This window comes from Episyrphus balteatus, chromosome 4 (genome assembly GCF_945859705.1).
Source record: "Episyrphus balteatus chromosome 4, idEpiBalt1.1, whole genome shotgun sequence".
NCBI lineage: Eukaryota > Metazoa > Arthropoda > Insecta > Diptera > Syrphidae > Episyrphus > Episyrphus balteatus.
The window spans coordinates 55,287,246-55,311,783 of NC_079137.1; the positions used below are offsets into that span (position 1 = coordinate 55,287,246).

Sequence of the window (24,538 nt, forward strand, 5' to 3'; positions counted from 1 at the left end):
ACAAGAGACGACACGGACTTGTGGTTGCGACAACCCAACCAGTGTAGACAGAAAGACGAAATTATGTGAGCATACATTTATGTGGTAAGATGGATGACATTTGGGCGTAGGAGCTGTTCCTCCTTCTAAACGACCCAACCATCCTCTGTATATACATTAGATGAAAAGTGGTATCTAACAAGTTAAAGACACAAATTCGTAGCGGTGGTTTATTATAACTAGAAAATGCAGAGTATACGTATGCTTATAGCCACATTGAGAGCACAATATGGGGACTTGAATTCCGGGTAAAAAAAACTTGTTTGCAATGGTTTTTTAATGTTTGTTTTTTTTTTTTTTGTGCAGTTTTGATATCAACAAGAGAGGTAAAATATATGCTTTGGCAAGATCAATTAGAAGAGAACACGCAAACGTAGTATACTACTTTTAGAAAATTGATTAAGGCTATTTGTTTTGATGACATTCTAATTAGAGCTTTTAGTTGATTGTTGAAATATTATCATAGAATGATGGATGGGTTTTTGACTTTCAGTACAGAAGAGGCTCTGTGGGTTATGAAAGAGGGGACTAGGCAAGAATAATTCATCACTTCCTATCTCTATTTCTTTCATATACTCATACAATGAATGTATGGAAATTCTGTTATTCTTAAGATATTTTGAATAAAAAGTTAAGTTTTTAAAAGAATTTTTTTTCTAATTTTTTAAAACAATCAGTTCAAACTAGATGAAACGAAAATATTTGATAGTTTTAAGCCTGGTTTAAATGGTTTGGAAAGTGCTGAATTCACTCATCTAGATATGAAATATATTATTTTACAAATAAAATGAAACAAGTTTTGTAAATCAAATTCACCCTTTTGGAAAACAAGTTCACCGTTTGAAAACTAATAGCTTAATCTTTTCAATTGCATTATCCCTTGTCGCAATGGATAGTAAGATAGGCTACTACGCCAAAGATATGGTTTCGAATCCTGACCTGAAATCCAGTGGTACTGGCTCTTGCTAGAAATTACCAAAGTTTTCACATTTGAAAATGTGTACAGCATTTTACAAGTTATAAATATCTTTATGATCTTATAGGGAATAAAAGAAAATTAATCGAAGCTGTGACTTAAGTTTATCTTGCAGGTTCTACCGAAAATATATCCATAAAGCTAGTGGGAAGTTGTTAAAGTAGTTTTTTTTTTTTTTTTAATTCCAGCTTCGTCTAAAAATTTCTACACACTCACCAACTTCTTGAAACGAAGGGAGCTATTAACGAAGTTTAAGCCTCTATGATAAAATTGTTTTTTTTTCTTAAAAAGTTTTATAAAGCCGTAGTGTGACAGTTGTATTTGTTGGAATTTTCAAGTTTTTGTTTATGAAAAAAAAAAAAACGCAAAAAGATGACATACTTATACTGCTCATTTACTACTGCACACATGCCAATGCCAATAATGACTTTTATTTAAATAAAGTAGTGTTGTTTTTAACAGTTGTTTTTAACAATGTTGGACAATGTAGGTAGGTACAGAAAGTATTAAAATAAATTACCAACAGCAGAGATGAAGACGTGTAACAAAGCTACAATATGCGAAAAGATCTGCTGAAGCATACAAACTCTATAAATATCATCTCTCAAAAAATAGAACACGACCGGACCAATTGGTACTGTCATGCTGAAAGGAAAAACCCTGCCCTTAGAAACCTGTCGAAAAAGCAATATCAAATAATCACGAAGTTAAAAAAAAAAAAGTTCAAAGCTAAAGCAAAATTACCAGCAGTTGGCTTTAGATATGGAACGATAAAAATCAAGTAGACTCGTTATAGTCTGTTTTCTATTTTAACGATTAAAGAACTTCATTGGTTACGATACGCCTCTGCGCAAAGGCAACTATTTTATAAGAAAGCAAAATTACATTCACTCTGGTAAAATTTGTATCTTGTCTCCTCATAGTTCAAAAACATTATTCCTTTTTGTCATATTTTATGTTAACCAACATGTAGAAAAACAAAATTTAAAAATTGTGAAAAATTTTAAACTTGTGACAAATTCCATTTAAAGTTGCATAGATTAGATACTATATCGATTTTATTAATCAAATTCAAACTCATGGGTACCCTGAATTTATAGCTTATTTTTATTTCGACAATATGGTTGCAAACCATAATAAAATATAGCTTGGAACACTTGATGTGTCGGTATGTGGAGGGTTCATGTTTAATTAAATTAAAGTTCGAAACTCAGCCCTTTCGTTTTTTTTTTTTTTGTTGCCAATCAAATATGTACAAAAATGTTAAAATTAGTTGGTTTTATTTGGTTATTTCTGAAATTAAATTTTCAAAAAAATAATTTTTGGATTTAAAAAAAAAATTTTGAAAATTTTTTTTTGAAAAATCAAATTTTCGAAAACGAGACATTGAATTTATTTGAAATTTACTGTAGATGTTGATTAGTGATTTCGACAAAATGGTATACGGATTTTATTTTAAAACTTTTTTTCCAAAAAATAATTTATAAAAAATTAGTTTTTTAAAAAAACGGCTCTAACGAATTTGAAATTTTTTTTTCTAAAAATGCATATAATTTTGATTGCAATTTGATTTCAGATTTTATTTTATTTTTTTTTTTAAACTTTTACTATTCAAGAATTTTGATTTTACGACCATGCTAGCTTTCTCCATTTAACATAAAGAATTTCATCAAGAAAATAAAAAAAAATCATAGAAAATGTTTTTAAATTAAATAGAAGAATTTGGAATTTATACTGAAACACCGTCAGAAAAATATGCTATTGTTGCCAGAATATTTTATACCACAAGAGCTAATTTTGAGAAATCCTGAGCCAAAATACTCGCTTTCAAAAACGGTTCATAAACAAAAGAAAACAATTATTTTGTAGGATTTTTTATAATTTTGTTTTAAATAATTTAAACTTAAATAAAAGTGGTCAAATCTATTGTAATTTTTTTTTGGCTGATTACTTAATGTGTTTTGGGTGCCAAACACGAATTTGAATTTTTCCAATAAAATTTCTCGGAACAATCATGAGAAATTACTTAAAAAGTCTTGATATTGGTTAACAACTTGGTTTTTTTTACAAAAGATATTTTATATCTTAATAGTAAGCCTTTGAAAAATCCATACAAATGTTCATTTCTTGAAAAACCACCAACTTTTTTTCAGAGATTTTTTTTATTTCACCCTAAAGTTAGTGATTCGGGATATAGAAAAAGGTCTTTTTATAGTTTTTTTTAGCAAAAAGCATTAGTCGTGCACAAAATGGGTAAGACATACAATTTTGGCAACTTTATTTTTGAAAAAAAAAAGATAACTTTTCAAGTAATAATTTTGTTGGACAAAATTGGGCTTGGGATCAGAATAGAAACAAAATATAGTATATTTAACCTAAAATTTAAAATCTTAAGTGCCAAGTTTTTATGAATTGGGCCAACATTTTAAGGATTGTGTGATAAGTTAAAAAAAAACTTCCTATACCCATGAAATTCATTTAATGTATTCCATTTGGAATGAAAACCAAGCGTCAAAAGTTGTCATTTGAAAATCTAAGGCGAAAGCATTTTCTTTCGTGGAACACACTTTTCCTAAATTGCATGTTGAGCTCGAACCACAAGCAACTATGAACACTATCCATTTCGTTTTCTTTGAAGAATATATTTGTATAAGAAATGAAACTACTTCTACTACAATCCAACAAGGAAGACAGCACTGCTTCTTTATCCTTTAACTTTGTACCTTATGAATAATTCTTAATGCCCTAGACAAATAGAGTGCCTATATCGTGCCCCATTTTACCCACCATCATATCTTTTACCATGATTAGAATGTGACCTAATTCATTTCAAGAGTGTGTAGAAGAGTGTAGGTTGTGTAGTAGTAGCTTAGGTACTATATGGAAAATGGAAACGAAGCCCTCATTAAAAATCACCTATATGCACTTTTAAAGGCATCCCGCATCCATGATTATTTTTGCAGCAGAGTCATAGTGCATGTAGGGTTTTTTTTCTTATTTCTCCTATTTTCCAATTCGAATTTAATCATTTTTACCATCTTTGGTCTGAGATTATTCTCGATATCCCCCTTAAGGAAGTTACATAAATTGCATAGTATAGAATTTTTCCTTCAAACTTTTTGGTATGCTACAATTTTTTATACCGTTTGAATTTTCAGTTTTGGGTAAAAAAGAATATAGTTCTTTACCTTTTTCAGTACATCGATCCACAAACTAACAAAAGAAATCTATGCACCTATGAAAAAGGTATGTTATCAAAAAAAAAAACCTAAAAAAAAGAAGGAAAAATAAATATGAAAAAAGGTACCTTTGTTGGGAGTTGGGAAAAACCACGACGACTTCGTCATCATCATCATCGTCGTTTGTTGTCGTCTTCGTCGTTGTCGTCGTCCTATACCCTTTTGCTTACTATGAAGGTTGTATAGAAATATTTTTGATCACCTTGTTATGGTCACGCTTCGTGTATTCCTCGCATGAAAGATGAAACCCTGAAGCGTGCCCAATTAGGTTAAGTTCTCCTGTATCATTTCGCATTCTGTTCGTTGTCTTCTTTTATATATTTTTACCTTTTTCTCCAGCAAAAAGCGAATGAAGCTACCAATTATTATGTGGAGGCAAAAAAAAAACCACAAGCTAACAATTGTGTGGATTCGATTCAAAAAGCCTCCCATGACTGCAATAGATACCTTTACACAGTCTTTTGCCATTCTTCTTGCCTGCTGTTTATATGTTAGATATACTTTAACTAACACGTGTATTTTCCCTCTGTGCAAGAGTTCCAACTCAGTCAGGTTCAAACCATTCATCAGTTCTTTTTTGTTTTCTATCCAAATGTCTAGCCTGAGTGAAGTTATGTTGTGTTGTGTTTTCACCCATCATCATCATCATGGGTGAAAACAGTTAAATTGGCGACTTTTTCTGTGTGTGAAAAGAAAAATACACAAAAAAAAAAACAGAAATAATAAATAATTTTCTTAATAAAGTTAAATTTATAAAAACGTTGATGATAGATTGTGGCACACGGAAGTGGAATAAAAACGCAACGACCTTGTTGAGAAGAATTAAATATTAATAAATAAAAACATTTTGACAGCTGTGTTTAAAATTATGTCTTCCGTATTCATGTTCTATACGAAAAATTATGCTCTTTGGCATGAATGTTTATGCATGTATAGGCCATAAAGATATAATAAACAAATTAGAAAAAAATATCAAATATGAAATTCGTGTCCGGAGAATTAATCCGAAATTGAATAGAAGTCTTTTCTTAATTAAAAGAACTTCGCTTCAGTTCTTAAAGGAAATTGAAAGTTCGTTTTAAATCCATTTTTTGGCCATATTTTGTCACCAAGTCAATAAACCCTCCATATGTACATAAAGTTACATGCTTTATTTAGGACTTTCCACTATATTGCTTTATCATATTAGAATATGTTTTTTTACCAAAGACAATAGCTTGGAGACATCATTCATTTCCAATAATTTTCTTGATATTAGAAAACATAAAAATTGAGGTCTTTTTGGGGTTGGTTTCGATATCCCGTCTTTTTATATTCCCGTTTTTTAAATCCCGCTTTTAAAATACCGTTTTTCATAATCCCGCTTTTTATAATCCCGTTTCTTATAATCGCACGATTTTTTAAAATAAAACAACTAAGTTTTGATTGCAAAATTGGGATAGTGAAAAATTAAAACAAATTAAAAATGAGAGATTTTTCAAAACGCATTTAGCTAATTATAAGCTTTAACAAAAAAATATGACATATAAAAAAAGTAAACAATGTAATATTAAAAAGAAATCAATTAACAAACTAATATTTACTAATATTTTACTTTTTTAGTTTTACTAATTTTTTGTCTATTTCTTATGATTTTTGTTATTTATGCATTAAGCATGTAAAAAACGGAATTTTTGGGATTTGACGGGATTTTAAAATGCGGGATTTCAGAAGACGGGATTTAAAAAATCGGTATTTTAGTAGACGGGATTTTGAAACTTTTTTTTCGGGATTTTCGAAAAACGGGATTTTAAAAAGCGGGGTTCCGATAGGCTCCCGTCTTTTTGACTATGCGATAGGATCCTGAATTAAGCTACTTATTTTTAAGGTGAAGAAGAGTGTAAATTTAGTTCCGATTATTTTTTTTTTTTTTTTTTTGTAAGCTAGTAAATATCATGCTTCAAAACTAAAACTAAATGCATGTACAGTCTTAACTAATCACAAAAATTACTCCTCTTTAATTTCGTGGTACCTCGTTTAATCCTCACCAAGCTTAAAAGACTATAACGGTTATGGCTTTGTGAAATAATGTCGGAGTGATATTATTTTGTGTCAACACATCATTAGCCATTAAAATAATAAAAAAAAAATGTTTCAAAATAATTTGAATGGTGGGATATTCTTTATGGTGCAAAAAATAACTATAACTATAACATGTGAAAGAAATATACAAAAATAAGACACGGCACCGCATGAAGGAGCTAGGCTTACTGATATCAATTGAAAATAAAAAAAAAATTGTTTTGCAAATAAGAAAAAATTGCAGTAAAAAAAATTATTATTGCAACTGAAAAATATTTGCATTGAAAAAACAATTTATTGCAAACAAAAATATTTTGCATTAAAAAAATTATTGCAAATGAAAAATTTTCTACATGCAAAAAAAAATTCAATGCAAACTGTGTGCATTAATTTTTTTTTTTAAATTCGTCTTACAATTTTGGCTTTTTTACCATGCATTAGCTATTTCAACTAAAATAAATTGAACCTTATGTATGGTCAAATAGCCAAAGTTGTTAGAAATTTTTAACTGAAAGCAAATGTATTAAAAAAAATGATTTTTTACAACTCTGTGCACAAGAAATTTATTTTCTAAAATGGAATGGACCTAAAATGTATCGCTGAGTGCAAACGGCTAAAAATTGGTGCACTTTTTCCATGACAATGATACTCTTGAAGACTTTGTCAATTATTCCTCGAATGATTAATAAGAAAAATGAAAATAAATAAAATGCACGTACTTGCTTTTGCAGTAGATTTTAAGAGCTGCCTCTATATAAATTTTAAAAGAAATTTCGTTTTGATGTTGGGGAAGAGCCGAAATTTAGGGCAACATTTTTTAAATGAAAAAAAAAAAAATATTTGAATATTTTGGAAAAAATAAAAATGCAGTTTTACTGCAATCGTTTTGAATATTACGTCTGCAAAGTTTAATCAAAATCGTTAAAGCCGTCTTCGAGTTATTTGGTAAAAATTGAAAAATTTGTATGGGAGGTATACTTACTAAGTGAGTTATAAAAAAAAAACAACTTTCAGAATTATATAAAAATCATCCATTTTGGCACATTTATGACTTTTTGTTGTATAATAATGAAAAATTTTCTTCTTTCATTTAAATAAAATAGCCCAGTAATTTTAGACATTTTTTAACCCAATCTGCGGAAAAATTCCTACTGGGCTCGATTTTGGTATAGACCTTCGTTACGGCGTTGTTATGAAGATGTGAAAAATCGACATTGATATCGTGTCCGCGTTAAGAGTTATAGGGGTCAAAAGGTCACAAAAACTGGTTTTTCACGATTTTCAGCAAAACGGTAAGTCTTATCAAAAAATTTTCAATGCAAGAATTGTAGACCAGATTATTATATATAAAAAGTGTCATGACACTTTTTTTCCTAAGACCCACCGTTTCTTAGGTATAACGATTCAAAAAGTTGAAGTTTAGTTGTAATCGTCATAATCCTATTCCTGAAAAAAAAACTCCTAACTGAAAAGTTCCTGAAATTTCATTATTTTTTTAGCTTGAATTTCGTTCCTCAACTGTTAAGAATATGGGGAAACCAAAAAAAAAATGGAAATTTTCGCCATTTTTCCGATTGGGGCCCTTCTCCCGAAACCATTTCCCTGGGAATTTTTGTTTAGAATATGTCTAAAAATACACAGGGTGTGCAATAGAGAATGGACAACCCTAAAACGGCTTATAGCTACACTTATGATTGTTCTAAAAACAGATAGAAAAAAGTTCTATCGCAACCAGTTCATAAAATATGGACTTTTTTTCGTTCAGTGTATTTTAAATTTTATCATCTTATGTTTTCGTTCACTACAACCACGAATGAATGAATTTTATTTATTTCTTTTTTTTATAATTTTCTACAATAATTGGATGAGTACATAAACACTTTAAAAATTTCATAGCTATTGCACATTTTCGTAAAAAAAATTTTGAAATCTGTTTTTTGATGCAAAATGTAAAAAAAGTATTTTATGAAAAATTTTAAACACCTGTGGTATTAAATAAATCTATAGAAACCTAGGTGGCCAACTTTCTTAAAAATATTCTCCTTATACCAGAATATTTTTAAGAAAGTTGGCCACCTAGGTTTCTATAGATTTATTTTATACCACAGGTGTTTAAAATTTTTCATAAAATACTTTTTTTACATTTTGCATCAAAAAACAGATTTCAAAATTTTTTTTACGAAAATGTGCAATAGCTATGAAATTTTTAAAGTGTTTATGTACTCATCCAATTATTGTAGAAAATTATAAAAAAAAGAAATAAATAAAATTCATTCATTCGTGGTTGTAGTGAACGAAAACATAAGATGATAAAATTTAAAATACACTGAACGAAAAAAAGTCCATATTTTATGAACTGGTTGCGATAGAACTTTTTTCTATCTGTTTTTAGAACAATCATAAGTGTAGCTATAAGCCGTTTTAGGGTTGTCCATTCTCTATTGCACACCCTGTATATTTTTAGACATATTCTAAACAAAAATTCCCAGGGAAATGGTTTCGGGAGAAGGGCCCCAATCGGAAAAATGGCGAAAATTTCCATTTTTTTTTTTTGGTTTCCCCATATTCTTAACAGTTGAGGAACGAAATTCAAGCTAAAAAAATAATGAAATTTCAGGAACTTTTCAGTTAGGAGTTTTTTTTTCAGGAATAGGATTATGACGATTACAACTAAACTTCAACTTTTTGAATCGTTATACCTAAGAAACGGTGGGTCTTAGGAAAAAAAGTGTCATGACACTTTTTATATATAATAATCTGGTCTACAATTCTTGCATTGAAAATTTTTTGATAAGACTTACCGTTTTGCTGAAAATCGTGAAAAACCAGTTTTTGTGACCTTTTGACCCCTATAACTCTTAACGCGGACACGATATCAATGTCGATTTTTCACATCTTCATAACAACGCCGTAACGAAGGTCTATACCAAAATCGAGCCCAGTAGGAATTTTTCCGCAGATAAAACCTAAAATTACTGGACTAAAAGGGCGGTAAAAAGTTAAAAAAAAATGAGAAAGAGAACTTTTTGTACTTATAAGAAACCCAAAATCATGGTGGTGAAGGGTGTTTATTTGTTTCTATCTAAACGACCCTAATTATGTATTTAATTTGGGTGATGTTGAAGATGGGACACTGTGGTGTATGTGTAACTTTTTTTTCTATCGACAAAAAAAACTTTAGAGGATAATATAAAATTTTTATTACTTATTGCTGTTTTTCGTAGGATTATTTTATGTTTTGTTTTTGTAATTATTCACAACTCTACATTTATAAGTTTATGTACATAAGTTTTAGAAAATGGGCAATCTCTTGTAGAAACTTCTGAAGGTTATTCTCACCTTGAACTATCCTTTGTTTCTACTACATATTTATAAATTCCATTACAGGTAATGTATCTAGGAAGCTACACACCCTATTTGAAAGTTAAACCTTTAAAAATATTTTCTTATTAAAAATCTACATCGTAACATTTAAATTTGATTTTTTAATATCAAACTAGTCAGAGTGTGTAATAATATATCAGCGAGCTCTAAAAGTAATAATCTACTGTCTACTTTATAGCTCTCAAGTTTCGATTTTGTTGTTGTTATTATTTAATCTTAAAAAAAACTACAAAAACAACAACAACTTAAACTAATAATAATATCGCTGAGCAAATAAAAATTACTAGCTAATACATCCATGCTAGTTAAACCTCATACAAAAAAACAAAAAAAAAAAAAAAACTTGCCAAAGTCAAGGTGTCGCTTCTCCATGTACTTTTACACGCCCCTCCAGCGCAAAGTATCTATATTTTCTGACATGCGGCATAGATATATACCTGTTCCAACCTCGTCGTTGAACTTCTCTTCAGTGCTGTTGCCGCTGCCACAGTCTCTGCTGCTTACTGTTTCAACACCAAAACTTGATCGCTCTGTGCTATAAGTACAACTAAAGTCAGCGCAAACGACGAAGAGACGTTTAAAAAATGTTCAAAAAGTAGTCGCGTCTCATAGAAACGACGACGACGGTTGGGCGACGTCTACGTCTATCCAGTCTATAGTCTACTCCAAACTTAAACTTCGACAACGACGATGACGATAAAGACAGAGACCTCAACCATGGCATAGTAGTGATCTCCCAAAGATAGCCTAAAGATCATGATGATCATATCGTGTACCAACCGTTCGCGTTCGGTGCGGTTCAGTTCGTATTCGTATGGGCCTGACTTTGAGACTCCTCTCTTCATAGAGCCAAGCTAAGTGCATTTACTGTAATGGTAAACCTTGAATTAGGAACAATAATGGAGTGCGGTATTACTTGTGAAGCAAGACCCATTATTTAGGGCTATTCTCTTTGCTTTAGCTTTTTTTCGTTCGTCTTTAATAGTTCAGCTCAGATCTCCAGCTTAAAAGATGTTACCTCTTTGCCATGACGTAGTTGAAAAAAAAAAAAAAAAATATTCGTAATTACCATTTTTTTTGTTTGATTTTCGTTACTTCAGAGTCTACAAAGTCTATAAAATTGTTGTAGTCTGAGTTTGATAAGAAAACATTTTCCCTACAAGACTCATAACACGAGCAAGTTGTAATTAAATCGACTTTTGATTGTTGAGTGCTTATAAATTCATTTCACTTGGATGTGTAAATTAAGCTTTGAGGGTAAAAAAGGTTCGGGGTCGAGAAGATGTTTCAAAACAATTATCGTTTGGTTTCATGAGATACAGGTACCTTGACTCTGAGTGGCCAATATGGTTTTCTTACAAATAAAGACACAAACCGAGAAAAAAAACTTACTCAAGTGTTTTTTTTGAATTTTAATTAAAAATTAGCCTTAGGGGTTTTTGCTTTGGGTCCAATTAAATGTTGATATTAAAAAAAATATAAACATTTGTAGTATTTTTTTTAATTAACAGATGCCATAATCTGGGAAATCAGTTTTATCACATTTTTAAATTCTGCTTCTTTATGTCGTTAATTTTAAATATTGATTCATATTTTTTTTTCGACCTGAGGGATCAATGAAATAATAATCGGGGTCACAAAACGTAGATTTTTTTCCGTTTCTATTAATTAAGCTGAGAATGTTATTTTCTATGCAAAGAATAATATATAAGAAGAACGTTTTGATTTATTGCGATGTTGAAATGTTTACGTTTACAAACATTCTTTAAAAGTGGTTGTCATTTTTTTATAGTTTGATTTTTTTTTTTTAACATTTTCATTGTGGTTTTAAGCATTTTTTTTTGTTTGCCAATTGGTATATGGCTTCAGGTTATGACTAATTATTTCGTTCAAGCCATCATGACAGTAGTATCGATAATATTGATAATTGTTCGATATGCTTAAAGCTCAATGCCATACGCAATAATATCATTACCAAAACTTGAATATATTTATTTTATTATTAATAAAGTTATTAGGACCTCTCTCATAAAAAAATTAAAGACGTAGTCATTTTCCTGAGCAAGGATTATTATGTATAATAACAAAAAATAAAAAACGAGTGAATAATATCCGCAAAAAACTTTTAGAGTAATATACATAGGTTTAAAATAAATAATAAACACAACAAACAAAAGAGCTGAGGTACAAACTTAAAAAAAAAAAATTTTTTTTAAACTTCTTTTTGAACTTCTTTTAAAAAAAAATTTCTTCCCTTGCAAATGTGTGCGGTGTTATTTTGTGATTAAATTTAAATTCAAATTGTTTTTCATTTAGTTTTTTCTTAAGAGAGGGCGGTATATTTTTAGTAAGGCGGCTTAGCTGGAAATAAGTGGTAGGCTGATAAAATTTTGTGTGGACGTCTCATATACCATAGAAAAAAATAATAAAATATGTCCATCAAAAAATTTTAGATCAAAGGGTGTTTTTTTTAGCGAGAAAAAACACATCCTATGAGAATCAAAAATTAAAAAAAAAATTAATCATATTTACAATGAATGTTATATTTTAATGAAAAACTTTAAGAGATTCCTTTTATTTTTTATTTAATTTTCATACAAATTAATATGTAAAGGAGTGGGGTGCATAAGTAAAAGTATGAACAATAATTGTGCAGTTTGTGATAAAGACATCATGCAAATATGCATGATTTTGTTGCTAAGCCGCCTCTCACTATTTTATTAAACATTATATATTTTTACCGACTTCCAAAAAGGAGGAGGTATTCAATTAGTCTGTTTTTTTTTTTTTATGTTTGTGACCGCATAACTTTGGACAGAGTCAATCAATTTTGATAATTCTTTTTGTATTGGAAAGCTAGTAGCTGCAGTGTAGTCCCATTTTAATTTCGTTCAGTTAAAGCCATAGGAACTATTAAAAAAAACCATAAAACCCCGTTTTGAATCATAGAAGTCGGTTTTGTTTTTTTGATAAAAATGATTATTATTTATTTATGTCAATAAATTATTTTTTTTATAAGAAAATTCAAAAATTTTAAATTATTTGTCAATAATTACAATTATTATACATATGTACACATGTAACAAAAAAATATTTTCATGTAAGTTAAAAAAAAAAAATTGTGATTGTGTAAAAAAAATTAAAATATCAAGTTTTAACAAAACATAGTTAAAAAGTATGAAATAAAGATTTTTATTTGTATATATGTACATAGAAGGAAATACAAAAAGGAAAAGTTCGTACCTCAGCTCTTTTGTTTGTTGTGTTTATTATTTATTTTAAACCTAATGTGTATGTCTCTCACTCAAAATATTTCTGCGAATATCATTTACTCGTTTCTTATTTTTCCTTACGTTACATAATAACCATTGAGTTTTGTTCAAAAAAATTTACTAGGTATTTAATTTTTTATCAGAGAGATGCTAGTTAAAATAAATATACATATTCAAAAAAGTCCGAATCAACATAAACAATACATTTTAATTTAAGGCCCACTCTCACTAAAAATAACACCCTTTCATCTATAAGAGTTTTATGGCACCTTCTGATTATTGCTTCTAACCCTAAATTTAACATTATGGAATTGAAGCCCTTTTTAAACTTGATTTTTAAATTAGTCCATATTCTAAACTCCTGCTAAAATGTTTTAATTTTGTTTTAGTACTTATTATGAATTTCATTTTTTTTTTTCTTTTAAAAGGGAAACCCTTTCACTCAAGACTTTTTAGACTCTTAGTTATAATAACAAATGAAAAATTTTCTCTATATAAACAAAATGAAACTGCTGATATATATTCTTTTTCAAAAAAAAACACAAAAAACAACAAAATTTTTTCGAGTGTTTAAAAAAAGAATTAAATTCGTCCAACATTTTTATATAATTGAAGTATTTCTGAGAAAATTTTTTATTCAATGGAAAGAATTTCTCAAAAGCAAAGAGGTGTGACTTAATTTCAGCTTTCAATTTTACTTTTATTATTTTATTTTTATAACTTATTCTAATATATAATTTTTGTTTTTTTTTGTTTCTATGTTTTTAAAATCATCTAAATGGAATTAAATCACCAACATTTAAAACACATACATACATACAATATTCATTAATATGTACAAAATCATAAACATATGGATACAAATCAATCATACATCTCATACACATTGTGACGGGGTCATTATTATACAAAAAATAATAAATATCATTTTAAACGTAAATCATTTTTATAAAATAAAAAAAAAAAAAAATTAAATAAAAAAAATGTATAAATATTTACTTCGATGTTATATAAAATTATGTTTTGGATGGAATTATACACACACAGATCATGTGGCACTTGTTGCAGCAGCTCCACCAAGCTATACACGTATGTACCACTATTTTCCAGCACATGTGACGCACCCATTTTGTTTTTATCCACAACCCCCACCACCGCCACAAATAAATCCACCATTACCACCGACCCTTAAGGCACTTGGCAGCTCAGTAGCGTCAATGACACCAGCACATTTAGCACAAACCTTAAGGTATCCAGGTAAGGTTTGTATATCCCAATGCCTTCTATGTATAATTTGTATATAATAATATTATTTTATTAATTTTTTTATTCTCTATCATTACTAACATATGCAATGTATTCTTTATTTTGGTTTTGGAATTCAAACTGGGATTTATTGATTGTTTTTAATTGACTTGCATATACATACACTTATTTTTTTGTGGTGGTTTTCAGTATCAGTTTCCTTGGAGTAATTATTTTATTTCTACAAAAGTACCTTTTTCCCGTTAATAAATATACTTTAAAGAACTACATATTTAGGAACAAGAAATAAGTTAATTAGAAGACAAAGACTCACTCTCTAAAACTTTAGTCATAGAGTCTTGATTAAAACAGAGTCAAAAAAATTCCAAATAACCAAAAAACTACTCCTTACTTCTTTAAAACTTTTTTCTCCATACGATAAAGAGCTTCTGATAACTCTCCGAAATAATGCTTTAGTCAAAATATTATTTAAAAAAAAAACAAATAGAATTTATGTACTAAATTAACATTCTATCAAAATCTATAAAATCTTCTACAAATTTTCGATTAGCCTTATCTATCAATCTGATTAGAATTTCTTTGATCGAAATTTTAACAAAGCCCTACTTTTAAGATTCGATCCAAAAGTCTTATTCTTCTTTTACTCCATTTTCCAAACTTTCCTTCATAAATTTCCAACATCTCTTAACTTCACAAAAAAAAAAAAAAAAAACTCCCTTAACTTAAAATTAATATTATTTTTATATGTATCTTTACAGGCTTATTTATACGACCCGATGAGATCAACTTATATACCACATTGGAACCCACATTAAGCAGTAATCCTAATGTTTATTTCCAACGAAGTGGAGGCGTTCATCCAGGAATGATGTATTAATAGATTATACTTTACAAAAAAAAATATTAAAAAAAAACTAAATATATTTTTAAATAAAAAAAAAAAAATCGCGCAAGTAAAATTCCTTGCATCGTGATCAAAAAGGGAATAATAATAATTCACCTTAAATTATATAATTTTAACGCTCCTAGGGAGTATAAATGAAAAATTAGATGTTATTCAAATAAAAAAAAAATTAAATAAATTAATTTTTAGTTAAATATTAAGAACAAAAAAAAAAAAATTATAAAAATAAATAAAAAAAAACAACAAATAACATAAAAGACTTTTCTCATAGACTTAAAAATGTGTTGTTCATATTATTATACATACGTTATGGTTAAATAAAATAAAATTAAATTAGATTTTAACGTACATAGAAATAAATAATGTTGTAGACATTTAAAATTTATTTTTTTAAAGTAAATTACAATGTTTTGTTAATTTTTAAGGTACTTTACATAAGAATTGCAAATTTATTGTAATTTAGTTCGAATGCATGTAAGATTTTACATTAAGATTTTAGATAAAAAAAATTAAAAATTTTATTTATGTAAATATAGTGCTATAATTTTAAGAATTTACATTAATTAATGTTAGAAAATAGATGAAAAAAAAACAATTAAATTGAAATAAAATGAAAGCCTGAAATAAAATATTTGTTTTTATTTATTTTTATTTTTAATTTGTCACTTTGGTAGGTCAGACAACATCCTCACTAAAAATTTTCTTTTGAATCTTGTAGAGCAGATTTGTAAACAATTTTTGTATCCATTAACATTTTTAGTAAGTCTAACAGCGAGGGTGAAGGAGATAGAGTTCAGTTAATAATCATCGAAATTTTAGCAGCTAACGATTTTTTAGGTTGTATTAATAAAATAAAAAGTACCAAGAGATAATTGATATTCAAAATGCTCTAACGATTTTGATTAAACTTTGCAGACGTAATATTCAAAGCAATTGCAATAAAACTGCATTTTTATTTTTTCAAATAAAAAAAATTTTTCACTTAACAAAATTTTACCGGAAATGTCGGCTCTTTCCCAATATCAAAAGGAATTTAACGCCATTATTATAAACAGATTTATTTAGGGTTTTACAAAATTTACATGGATTCAATAAGTTTCGCGACTACTTTTTTAATTTGAAATGTATGAAACAAATATTTTTCGCAAAACCCCGTAATATTCAAATGGGTTTTAAGTAGGTACCATAGAATAAAAACCAAACTAGAAGTCACTACGCGGCCCCTTGTATATTTATAAATATGGTTCTAACCCCGAATTCCACAAAATTCAGAAGTTCAAATAAACAAAATTTCTACTAACCACAACATATTGCTAAGGGATAAATGATTAATAAAGTTCAACTGGTTTTACTATGTACCTATGGAGGAAAAGGAACTTTTTCTTCTACGAAAAATAAATAATAAAAAAAATGTCACCACAGTGACCGTTTAAGTTAAAACTATGATAATTGATCTGTACTGTGCGATACTTGCTTGCAATACTACTATATGGAAAGGAGAAGGAGTCATAAAAAAGAATCAAACTCGAGGAAACAATCAGAAATTACGATACTAGAGCATGTGAAAAGCCAAAACTACTGAAGCGATTTGGTTCCCTGTAGAGGAAATTGAAATTTTATTTTTATCACTAAAGTCAAATGTACCAGTAATATGACCAATGAAAAGTGGACCATTATTAACGGTACCTGTCATAGAAATGTTTTCTTGGTTTTTTGAATGGCATACTTCTACTTTACTTCTACTTTTTAAATTTCTATGAATTTTTAAAAGCTTTTAAAACTAAAAAAAATGTTAAAAACGGCCAAAAACCTTGTGGTAAAAAACTTATTTTTCCCGTTATTCAGTCAAAAATCATTTTAATTTTCCAATTTGCACGTTCATGCGCATGGCCAGTCCCTATTGATACCTATGTTCAGTGGCGTATCCAGAAAAAAATTTGGAGGGGGCTGGAAAATTTTTCAAAAATTTTTTAGAGGGTAAATGGTGCAAAAAATTGTTCTCTCTTTTTATTCATCTTTGATCGAGAGTGAAGCGCTGTGCTGCGGTTCTGAAAGTGATATAGTCCCATTTTACTGCTCTCGACAGATTCGTACTACTGTCTCCTCCTTAAGTACCTAGTGTCATCCTTAACCCTCTGTCAACACACGGGTGCGAATTTGGCAGGACAAAAATAAAAAGTGGTCACGAAAAAGTGTCTTTATAAGGGTGAAAATGCACTTTTTTGGAATTGTGAATATATTCGAATTCCTCGGAAAATTCTACATCATATTCATATAGGTATGATTCTTAGTAAAATAGTGAGACCGAAAAAAGTTCTAGCGACATGAAAAAGTATAAACCAAATTCTCAAAAACGAGGTGTGTCTGCAGAAGGTTAAAAAAACACTTTATTTCGTTCGAACTTTGTCATGTGCTGAATCCAAAACTGCTTACAAGATTATTTCTATTACGTCTATAGTTTTTGAGCTATACTCAACTCATCACTATTTTCGATATATTCGCCCATGTTCCACAATTCGACCGAAATATCAATATATTCTTCATTTCGATCGATTTCGAAAACATCGAAAGTGCTTCGAACTGTCAAAACTGAAGGATCCATTTTTATTTTGTTTCTAAAGTAAAATTACTGTTGCTTTTTCAATTCCAGATTCATTGAAAAAGGCCCCAAATTCACGAACAGAAACATAGTGAATTGAATTCGATCAGAAAATCTAAATGAGTGAAAAATGCAGAACACCTAATTTCACTTTCGGCAAGTGAATACACAAAAAGTGAAATGCAGAATGTGAAAGTCTCAAAAACTAATTTTGAATGAAATTCTACAAAATTTAATCCGAAATATACCTACTATATGTTTTTTCGTAATATGTTGCTTTTTCAATCAAATCAGAAACGCAAACTGGAATTTGCATAAAGAAACCACTTAGATTTTCGAGATATTAAAAATTTCTATTTCTATAAATATACTTAACCCTAGTTTACCGCACGCAAAATAATGCAATAACCAAACTTGGGGGTTCGCGCGAACCCCAAAGCTTTTATGCACCTCTAATTGTTCATTATCAACAATTTGATGCATTGTCTCTTTCTGTTATTGATTAAGGTGACAGTTGCGGTGTCTTTTTATGATAACACGTATATATAACAGGTATATTTTTGCCAAAATATACTTAATAAAAATTGTTGAAAATAGTCCATTTAAATTCTTGGGGTTCGCATGAACCCCAAGTTTGGTTTGTGACTTTTTTTCAGAAAAAAATTCCAGAAAATTATATAAAACCGCTTTTATGGAAAAAAGACAAAAAACGTAAACAAAAATGAATTTCGTTCACTGAGTTTTCATCCCAGGTCGAAAAAACGATTTAGAAAAAAGTTAAGCATGCGTTGGGGTTCGCACGAACCCCAAGTTTGGTTTGTGACTTTTTTTCAGAAAAAAATTCCAAAAAATAATATAAAACCGCTTTTATGGAAAAAAGACAAAAAAACGTAAACAAAAATGAATTTCGTTCACTGAGTTTTCATCCCAAGTCGAAAAAACGATTTAGAAAAAAGTTATAACCATTTAAACATGCGTTGGGGTTCGCACGAACCCCAATTTGTAAACTAGGGTTAAGACGATCAAATACGGCGTTTTGAGATTGCATAAGAAATTTTGCAAAATTTAACGGTGATGTAATTCGACGTCAAAATACTAAAAAAAAGATCTGAAGAATTCGGAATTGGACTAAAATCCGAAAAAATTACCCCAACTCTCAACGCTCTTACTCAAACAAACACAAACTGCCGTTTCAGAATTTGGAGGGGGCTCGAGCATCTGTGCTACCTCAAAATCTCTAAGATTTACGAACAAATTTCAGTTAATCATGTACATTATGATGAAATCAGTTAAATAATAACATAATCTTGAAGGCTTGGAGGGGTCTTGAGCCCCCTGAGCCCCCCCCCCTCAATACGCCACTGCCTATGTTCTATAACTTTGTAATATTTTCAAAGCTCCAAAAAATTGATAAAAATAAAAAACAAATAAAAAAAAACCCTAAAAATGTAGGTGTTTTTCAAAAATTCAGACTTCAAAACGTAGACTCTTAAAAAATGCGTATTTGACCTCAAATTTTTTTAAATTATATTTTGAGTGGGATTTTTCAAACTTTAAAAAAATTTCACCAATTTGTCAAATGTCTACCACATATGTAATTTAGTTAAAAAAAAAAAAAACAGTTCATAACTTGGTTTTGAAATTTTGTAGAATTTGTTCAACACCTTTGTCAGCCTAACAATAAATTTATCTATTGGTTAAAAATAAAATAAGTTTCTATAACGCCGCGTTTAGAAAATAGCCACTTTTTTTGCAATTTTGTTTTACCCTTATTTACCCTATTTAATGGTTGAATTTTTAAAAATCCTTCATAAGTATTCACTTTTAAATTACTACCTTTCAAATAATCTATAGAAATTTTTTTATTATACATTTTATTTTTAGTTTTTGATTGCAAATTTATCCCACACTGCTAAAAATTTCACCCGGAACGAGAGAAAATGGCGTCACTTCCGTGGATGCTGTCCTGGTTCATCGATTTATAAGAAGTTATCACGACAAAAAAAATGTCAACAAACTAACTGTGATTTCATCGGCAAAACTAGATATTGCTTAAAAAGTTAGATGTTGGGAGTTTTAGACTATAAAAAGGCCTTCCGTAAAAAAAGATTTTTTCATTTTCGATTGATTCTATTTCGTATATTTCTTCTTTTTGTCTGAATTTAAAATAAAGTTATAACATTTTCGTTATAGTTTGCTTGGTTTGGTTGTTTAAATGTTTTTTTTGTTTTCAATTTTTTTTTTACTGATTTTGAAGAAAGCTTATGGGGGATTTTCACGAGTCGATTTTTGCCGTGCGGCGAAGCTTTTCGACTCGTGTGAACGTAAGTCGCAGGCGACTAAATTGACATTCCCCATAGAAAAATCCTATCGTGCGGCTAAAATCGACTCGTGAAAAGTTCTCATTACGTTTCAATATACAATTTATTTAATTAAACTTTAATACCGGAGTTATGTATGAAAAAAAATTCTTCATTAATCCATTCAACCTTTTACTTAACCCTCTAAGCCTCAAGATTGAACCAAACAAGTTAAGCTAATACTGGCTTTTATACTAAAAAAAAAAAAAACAAACAACAAATAATCAAGTTCCATTTGCAAAAAGATACAATTCGAGTTCCTCTGATTTACTATTTTCAGGTTTGTTAAGGTACGTATACTAACGACAACTAAGTCCCATCATCTCAAGCTTATAAAGGAATATATAAAGATAAATGTATAGTGTGTAAGGTACCTAACCTATTACAAAACTCCTGATTGGTAAAGGGAAATATAAAACGGTGACTTTAACGACTTTTTTATGAATGAAACTCATTAACATTAACACATAAATAAATTTCCATATAATGCATGCTGCTGCTGACCACTTCGCCGGATTTTATTTAACTTTATACACGAGTGCATTCCGTGCGGTGTAGTGCAAATCCGCAAATCCTATAAGCGATTAGCTAGAATTTTCTGAGACGAGTTCAATTCTAAAAAAAAAATTACAAAAAAAAAACAGATAAAAAGTTAACTCACTCACAAGGCAGGGTGCATAAGGATTAAATTTATTTTTTTTGTTGCAGGAAACTAGTTTAACTGCATATCATTCAGAAGGGCAGATTCTAACGGCAACTAACGCATTTTATGAGAATCATGGTTTAGTAGTTAGAAAAAACGAGACCTGGCAAAAAAAAGGTGCTGATAAAGGATTAATAGTTCGGATAGGAAAGTTGTAGTTTGAAAAAAAAAAAAGAAAATTCATTCAGAAAATACCAAATTTCTGCTGACAAGAAGCTGCCTTCAGAAATTTTTGCACCATCCTTTTATTTTATAAGGAAAATTTCGCAACACCATGATAAATAATTTTGAATGAAAAAATGGTGCGGCGGAATAGAAATTTTTGATCATGGTGTGGCTTTATTTCGGCGGTGCTGTGGAGGAATAGTATTTCTTTATTATGGGGCTGCTGTGGTTCGGCGGTGGTGTGGCAGAATAGAAATTCTTAAACATGGTGTAGCTTTCGGTGCTGCGGCGGAATAGTATTTTTTTATCATGGGCAGCTGAAATTTTTAATCATGTGGCGGCTGTGGCTCGCCGATGCCGGTGGTGCGGCGGAATAGAAATTTTTCAACATGGTGCGGCTTTCGTTCGGTGGTGGTGCGGCGGAATAGAAATTTTTGATCATCGTGCTGTTGTACTTTGGCGGGGTGGTGCGGCGGAAAAGTAATTTTTCAACTTGGTGTGGCTTTTGTTCGGCGGTGGTGAAGCGGAATACAATTTTTTGACTAAGGTGAGGCTGTGGTGCGGCGGAATAGAAAGTTTTGAACATGTTATGGCTGTGATCCGGCGGCGGTGGTGCGGCAGAATAGAAGTTTTTGAATATGGTGCTGCAGTGATTGAAATTTTTGATCATGGTGCGGCGGAATAGTAATTTTTGAACATAATGCGATTGTAGTTCGGTGTTTGGGCGGCGAAATAGAAAATTTTGATCATGAAGTGGCTGTGGTGCGGTGTTGCACCACCGCGGTGGTGAGGCGGAATAGTAATTTTTGAACATGGAGCAGCTCTAAAAAGCCATGCGGCGGTAATGCGGCTATGGTGCGGGGGTGGTGCGCGGAATACAAATGTTTGACTATGGTGCGGTGGTAATTCGGCTCTCAAAAAGCCCTTGTGGCTCGGCAGCGTTGCGGTGATTTTGTTGAATTTCATTTATATTAAAGATTCACCTAAATTTTGTATCCACAACATTAAATTTTGAACTATAAATAACAAAACGCACTGCGTGCACGCGTGAAGCTTAATTGGAAGTGGATATGTTGTGGACGCGTAGTGGTAATTGATCGCAGCATGATGATGCTCAAGTTAACCTAAAACTAGAGTGCAGCAAGAAACTATATAGCAGCAGCAAAGAGAGGCGTCTTCGTCATCGTCATCTGGGTTCTTGCACTGTATAGCTGTCGCATGATGGTATTTAACAGGCATTTTGCATTACATCATGCATTTCATTAATTGAAAACTGTTAAACTGATTTTGATTTATAAGCTTTGTATTGAGTCTTTTTGCAGATTTCCGGAATTTCTTATAGTATTGCTTTTGGTATAGGGAGTTATTTATTTTTGCTATCGTTTTTAATGTTTCAGTTTAACTATGAAGTGCGTATTCATCATCATGGTACCGTTAAATAAAATGTTAAAGGAAGATCTGTAAGAGTAGAAGAATCTTGTTAGAAACATTAATTTTGCACGAAAGTCAACAATTTAAATCGAGAGTAATGAGAATTAGTATTTAGACAAATGATTTATAAAGGCTTTAAGCAAAGGTTGGTTTAAAAGGTCTGTAAAAAAAAGGAGACATTTTCTAACATTACCCTCTTTTTGTCTACTTATCAAAATCGGTAGAATTAATGGATTTACAAAGTAATAAACATGACTAAATTTTACAAAAGAAGGAAAGGAAGACAAAAAACCAAACGATCCTTAAAATGTGATAATATTCATATTCCATTATACGTTTGCTAAAAGCCAATTTGAGGTAAGAAAGAGCGTGCTTGGAGTCTTCTCTTTATACCTCTGCCTACAATATATCATAATCGTTGGCAATTTACTTGGTAAAAGTTTGCTGCACCTCATCTTTTCTTCCAAAAGATGCTGCCAAAGCTACAAAAAAACGAAAAAAAAAAATATATATATAAAGCGTAGGAGGAAATAAGGTGTCATTCAGTCAAGATGTGCCATTATTGCTTCATTAGTGTACACCCACAACATCATGTTTCCCTCTGTGGTTGCGGATTCGAAAGATTGCCTGGAATTGGGATTTGCTTGGTTTTGGTTTCTTGGAGCTCGCTCTGTCACCAAAAGTTGATGTGGGTATTTTGAAAGAAAGAGTGAGTGACAATGTTTACAGAGAAAAAGTCACAACAACAACGAACAACAAAAACTTGCCCTGAGTCTGATGTGAGCATGAAATTACATTAATAATAATTGCATATTGCAAAAAAAAAAGTTAATCGTTTTTTCTTCTTTTTTTTTGTTGTTTGATGTACTCGTGGCGGAGTTTAATATATTTTATGAATGAAAAGATGAATTTTTTTAATGCATTTTTTGTGGAAGATTGTTTGTTGATCATGAATGATAGATGTCCTCTTGCAGCTGGGAGCATTATAATTCATCATACCGTCAGGTTTTTGTAAGCAGGGTTGTTATACAAGGCTATTTATAGGTTTAATAATAATGTTTTGGATAATAGATCACCCATGACTTGATAAATAAAGGATGTATTAGCAAAATTTTGGACGATATATGTATGACTTTGAAAGCAATGAACTCGTCGGGCTATTCTTGTCAAACCTCAAAATAGATACCATGCTTTTAATCCAGTCAAATAAAAATTCAACCTGTAGTAATGAATGCTAATAGGGTCAAAAAAATTTTTGAATACATATTTGTTTGGGCAATCTTTATCTAAGAGTTTTGTTGTTGCTTTCATGCTAATTCATTTTTTTTTTATTTCAAAAATTTTGAAGAAAGCACTGAATAGTCCTGACAATTTTATTAAAATATACTGCTAGTTAAGTTTGATATTTGAATTTCTTAAACATTTTTGCTTGCGCCATAATGCAACTTGAGTGATAAACTTAATCTTATGTTTTTTTGTTTTGTTTTACGGTTCACAGTCACTTTTCCCCATCAAAACTGATATAAAGACAATTTTGACAGTTGTCATCATTTGACAGACGACCGGATGTAGGAATACGAAAAGCCGTTCTGTGTCAACTGTAAGTAAAGCTAGCTGGAAAAGATGTTCTGAATAAAGAAGTGAGGAAAAAACAACAGATAAGAAATTTGAACAAACAAAACCAATCAAGAAGACAACCACAAGAGGTTACTGCGAAGAGACTGGGTTTTACTAATGTTATTGTGATATGGTAAGAGGAAAGCTATTAGATGTATAAGACCATTGATCTAAAAAACATGGAGAAAACAGGTTCTAGCCACAATCTATGCTAGTAGGGTTAAAATGCCCCAAATACTCAACTATCATTAGAAGACCGTTTAACATGTTAAACTTTTTGCAGCTAATCAGCGAATAAATAGCTGCTGGTGCCAGTTAGATTTGACCCGTTCTTAAGTAATTCTAGTTGATGTTAAATAGCATAAACTAAAAAGAGGTATTGGTCTGTCGATAAAACTAACGACATCTTTAATTTATTGTGCTTTGTATTAATTAATGTATTTTAGCCCTGATTTTTCAATCGTCAGTTAGACTATCAGAAGAATAAATGTCAATATAAAATAACATTTATTCCTAGGAATA

At 30.1% G+C, this 24,538-nt stretch overlaps 1 protein-coding gene across 3 annotated transcripts in view; it reads left to right on the forward strand.

The window, feature by feature from the left end:
* LOC129918249 (uncharacterized) overlaps positions 1-15,121 on the forward strand; it is a 34,724-nt gene extending 19,603 nt beyond the window's left edge. Inside the window, exons 2-3 of one of the 3 annotated variants that reach the window (XM_055998677.1) lie at positions 14,019-14,233; positions 14,996-15,121. In XM_055998677.1, the coding sequence (XP_055854652.1) occupies positions 14,019-14,233; positions 14,996-15,052 (272 nt within the window). In that variant the 3' untranslated portion in view covers positions 15,053-15,121. The remainder of the gene's footprint in view (positions 1-14,018; positions 14,234-14,995) is intronic. The other 2 variants (XM_055998676.1, XM_055998678.1) reach the window with 2 other exon arrangements.
* Positions 15,122-24,538: the final 9,417 nt, after the last annotated feature.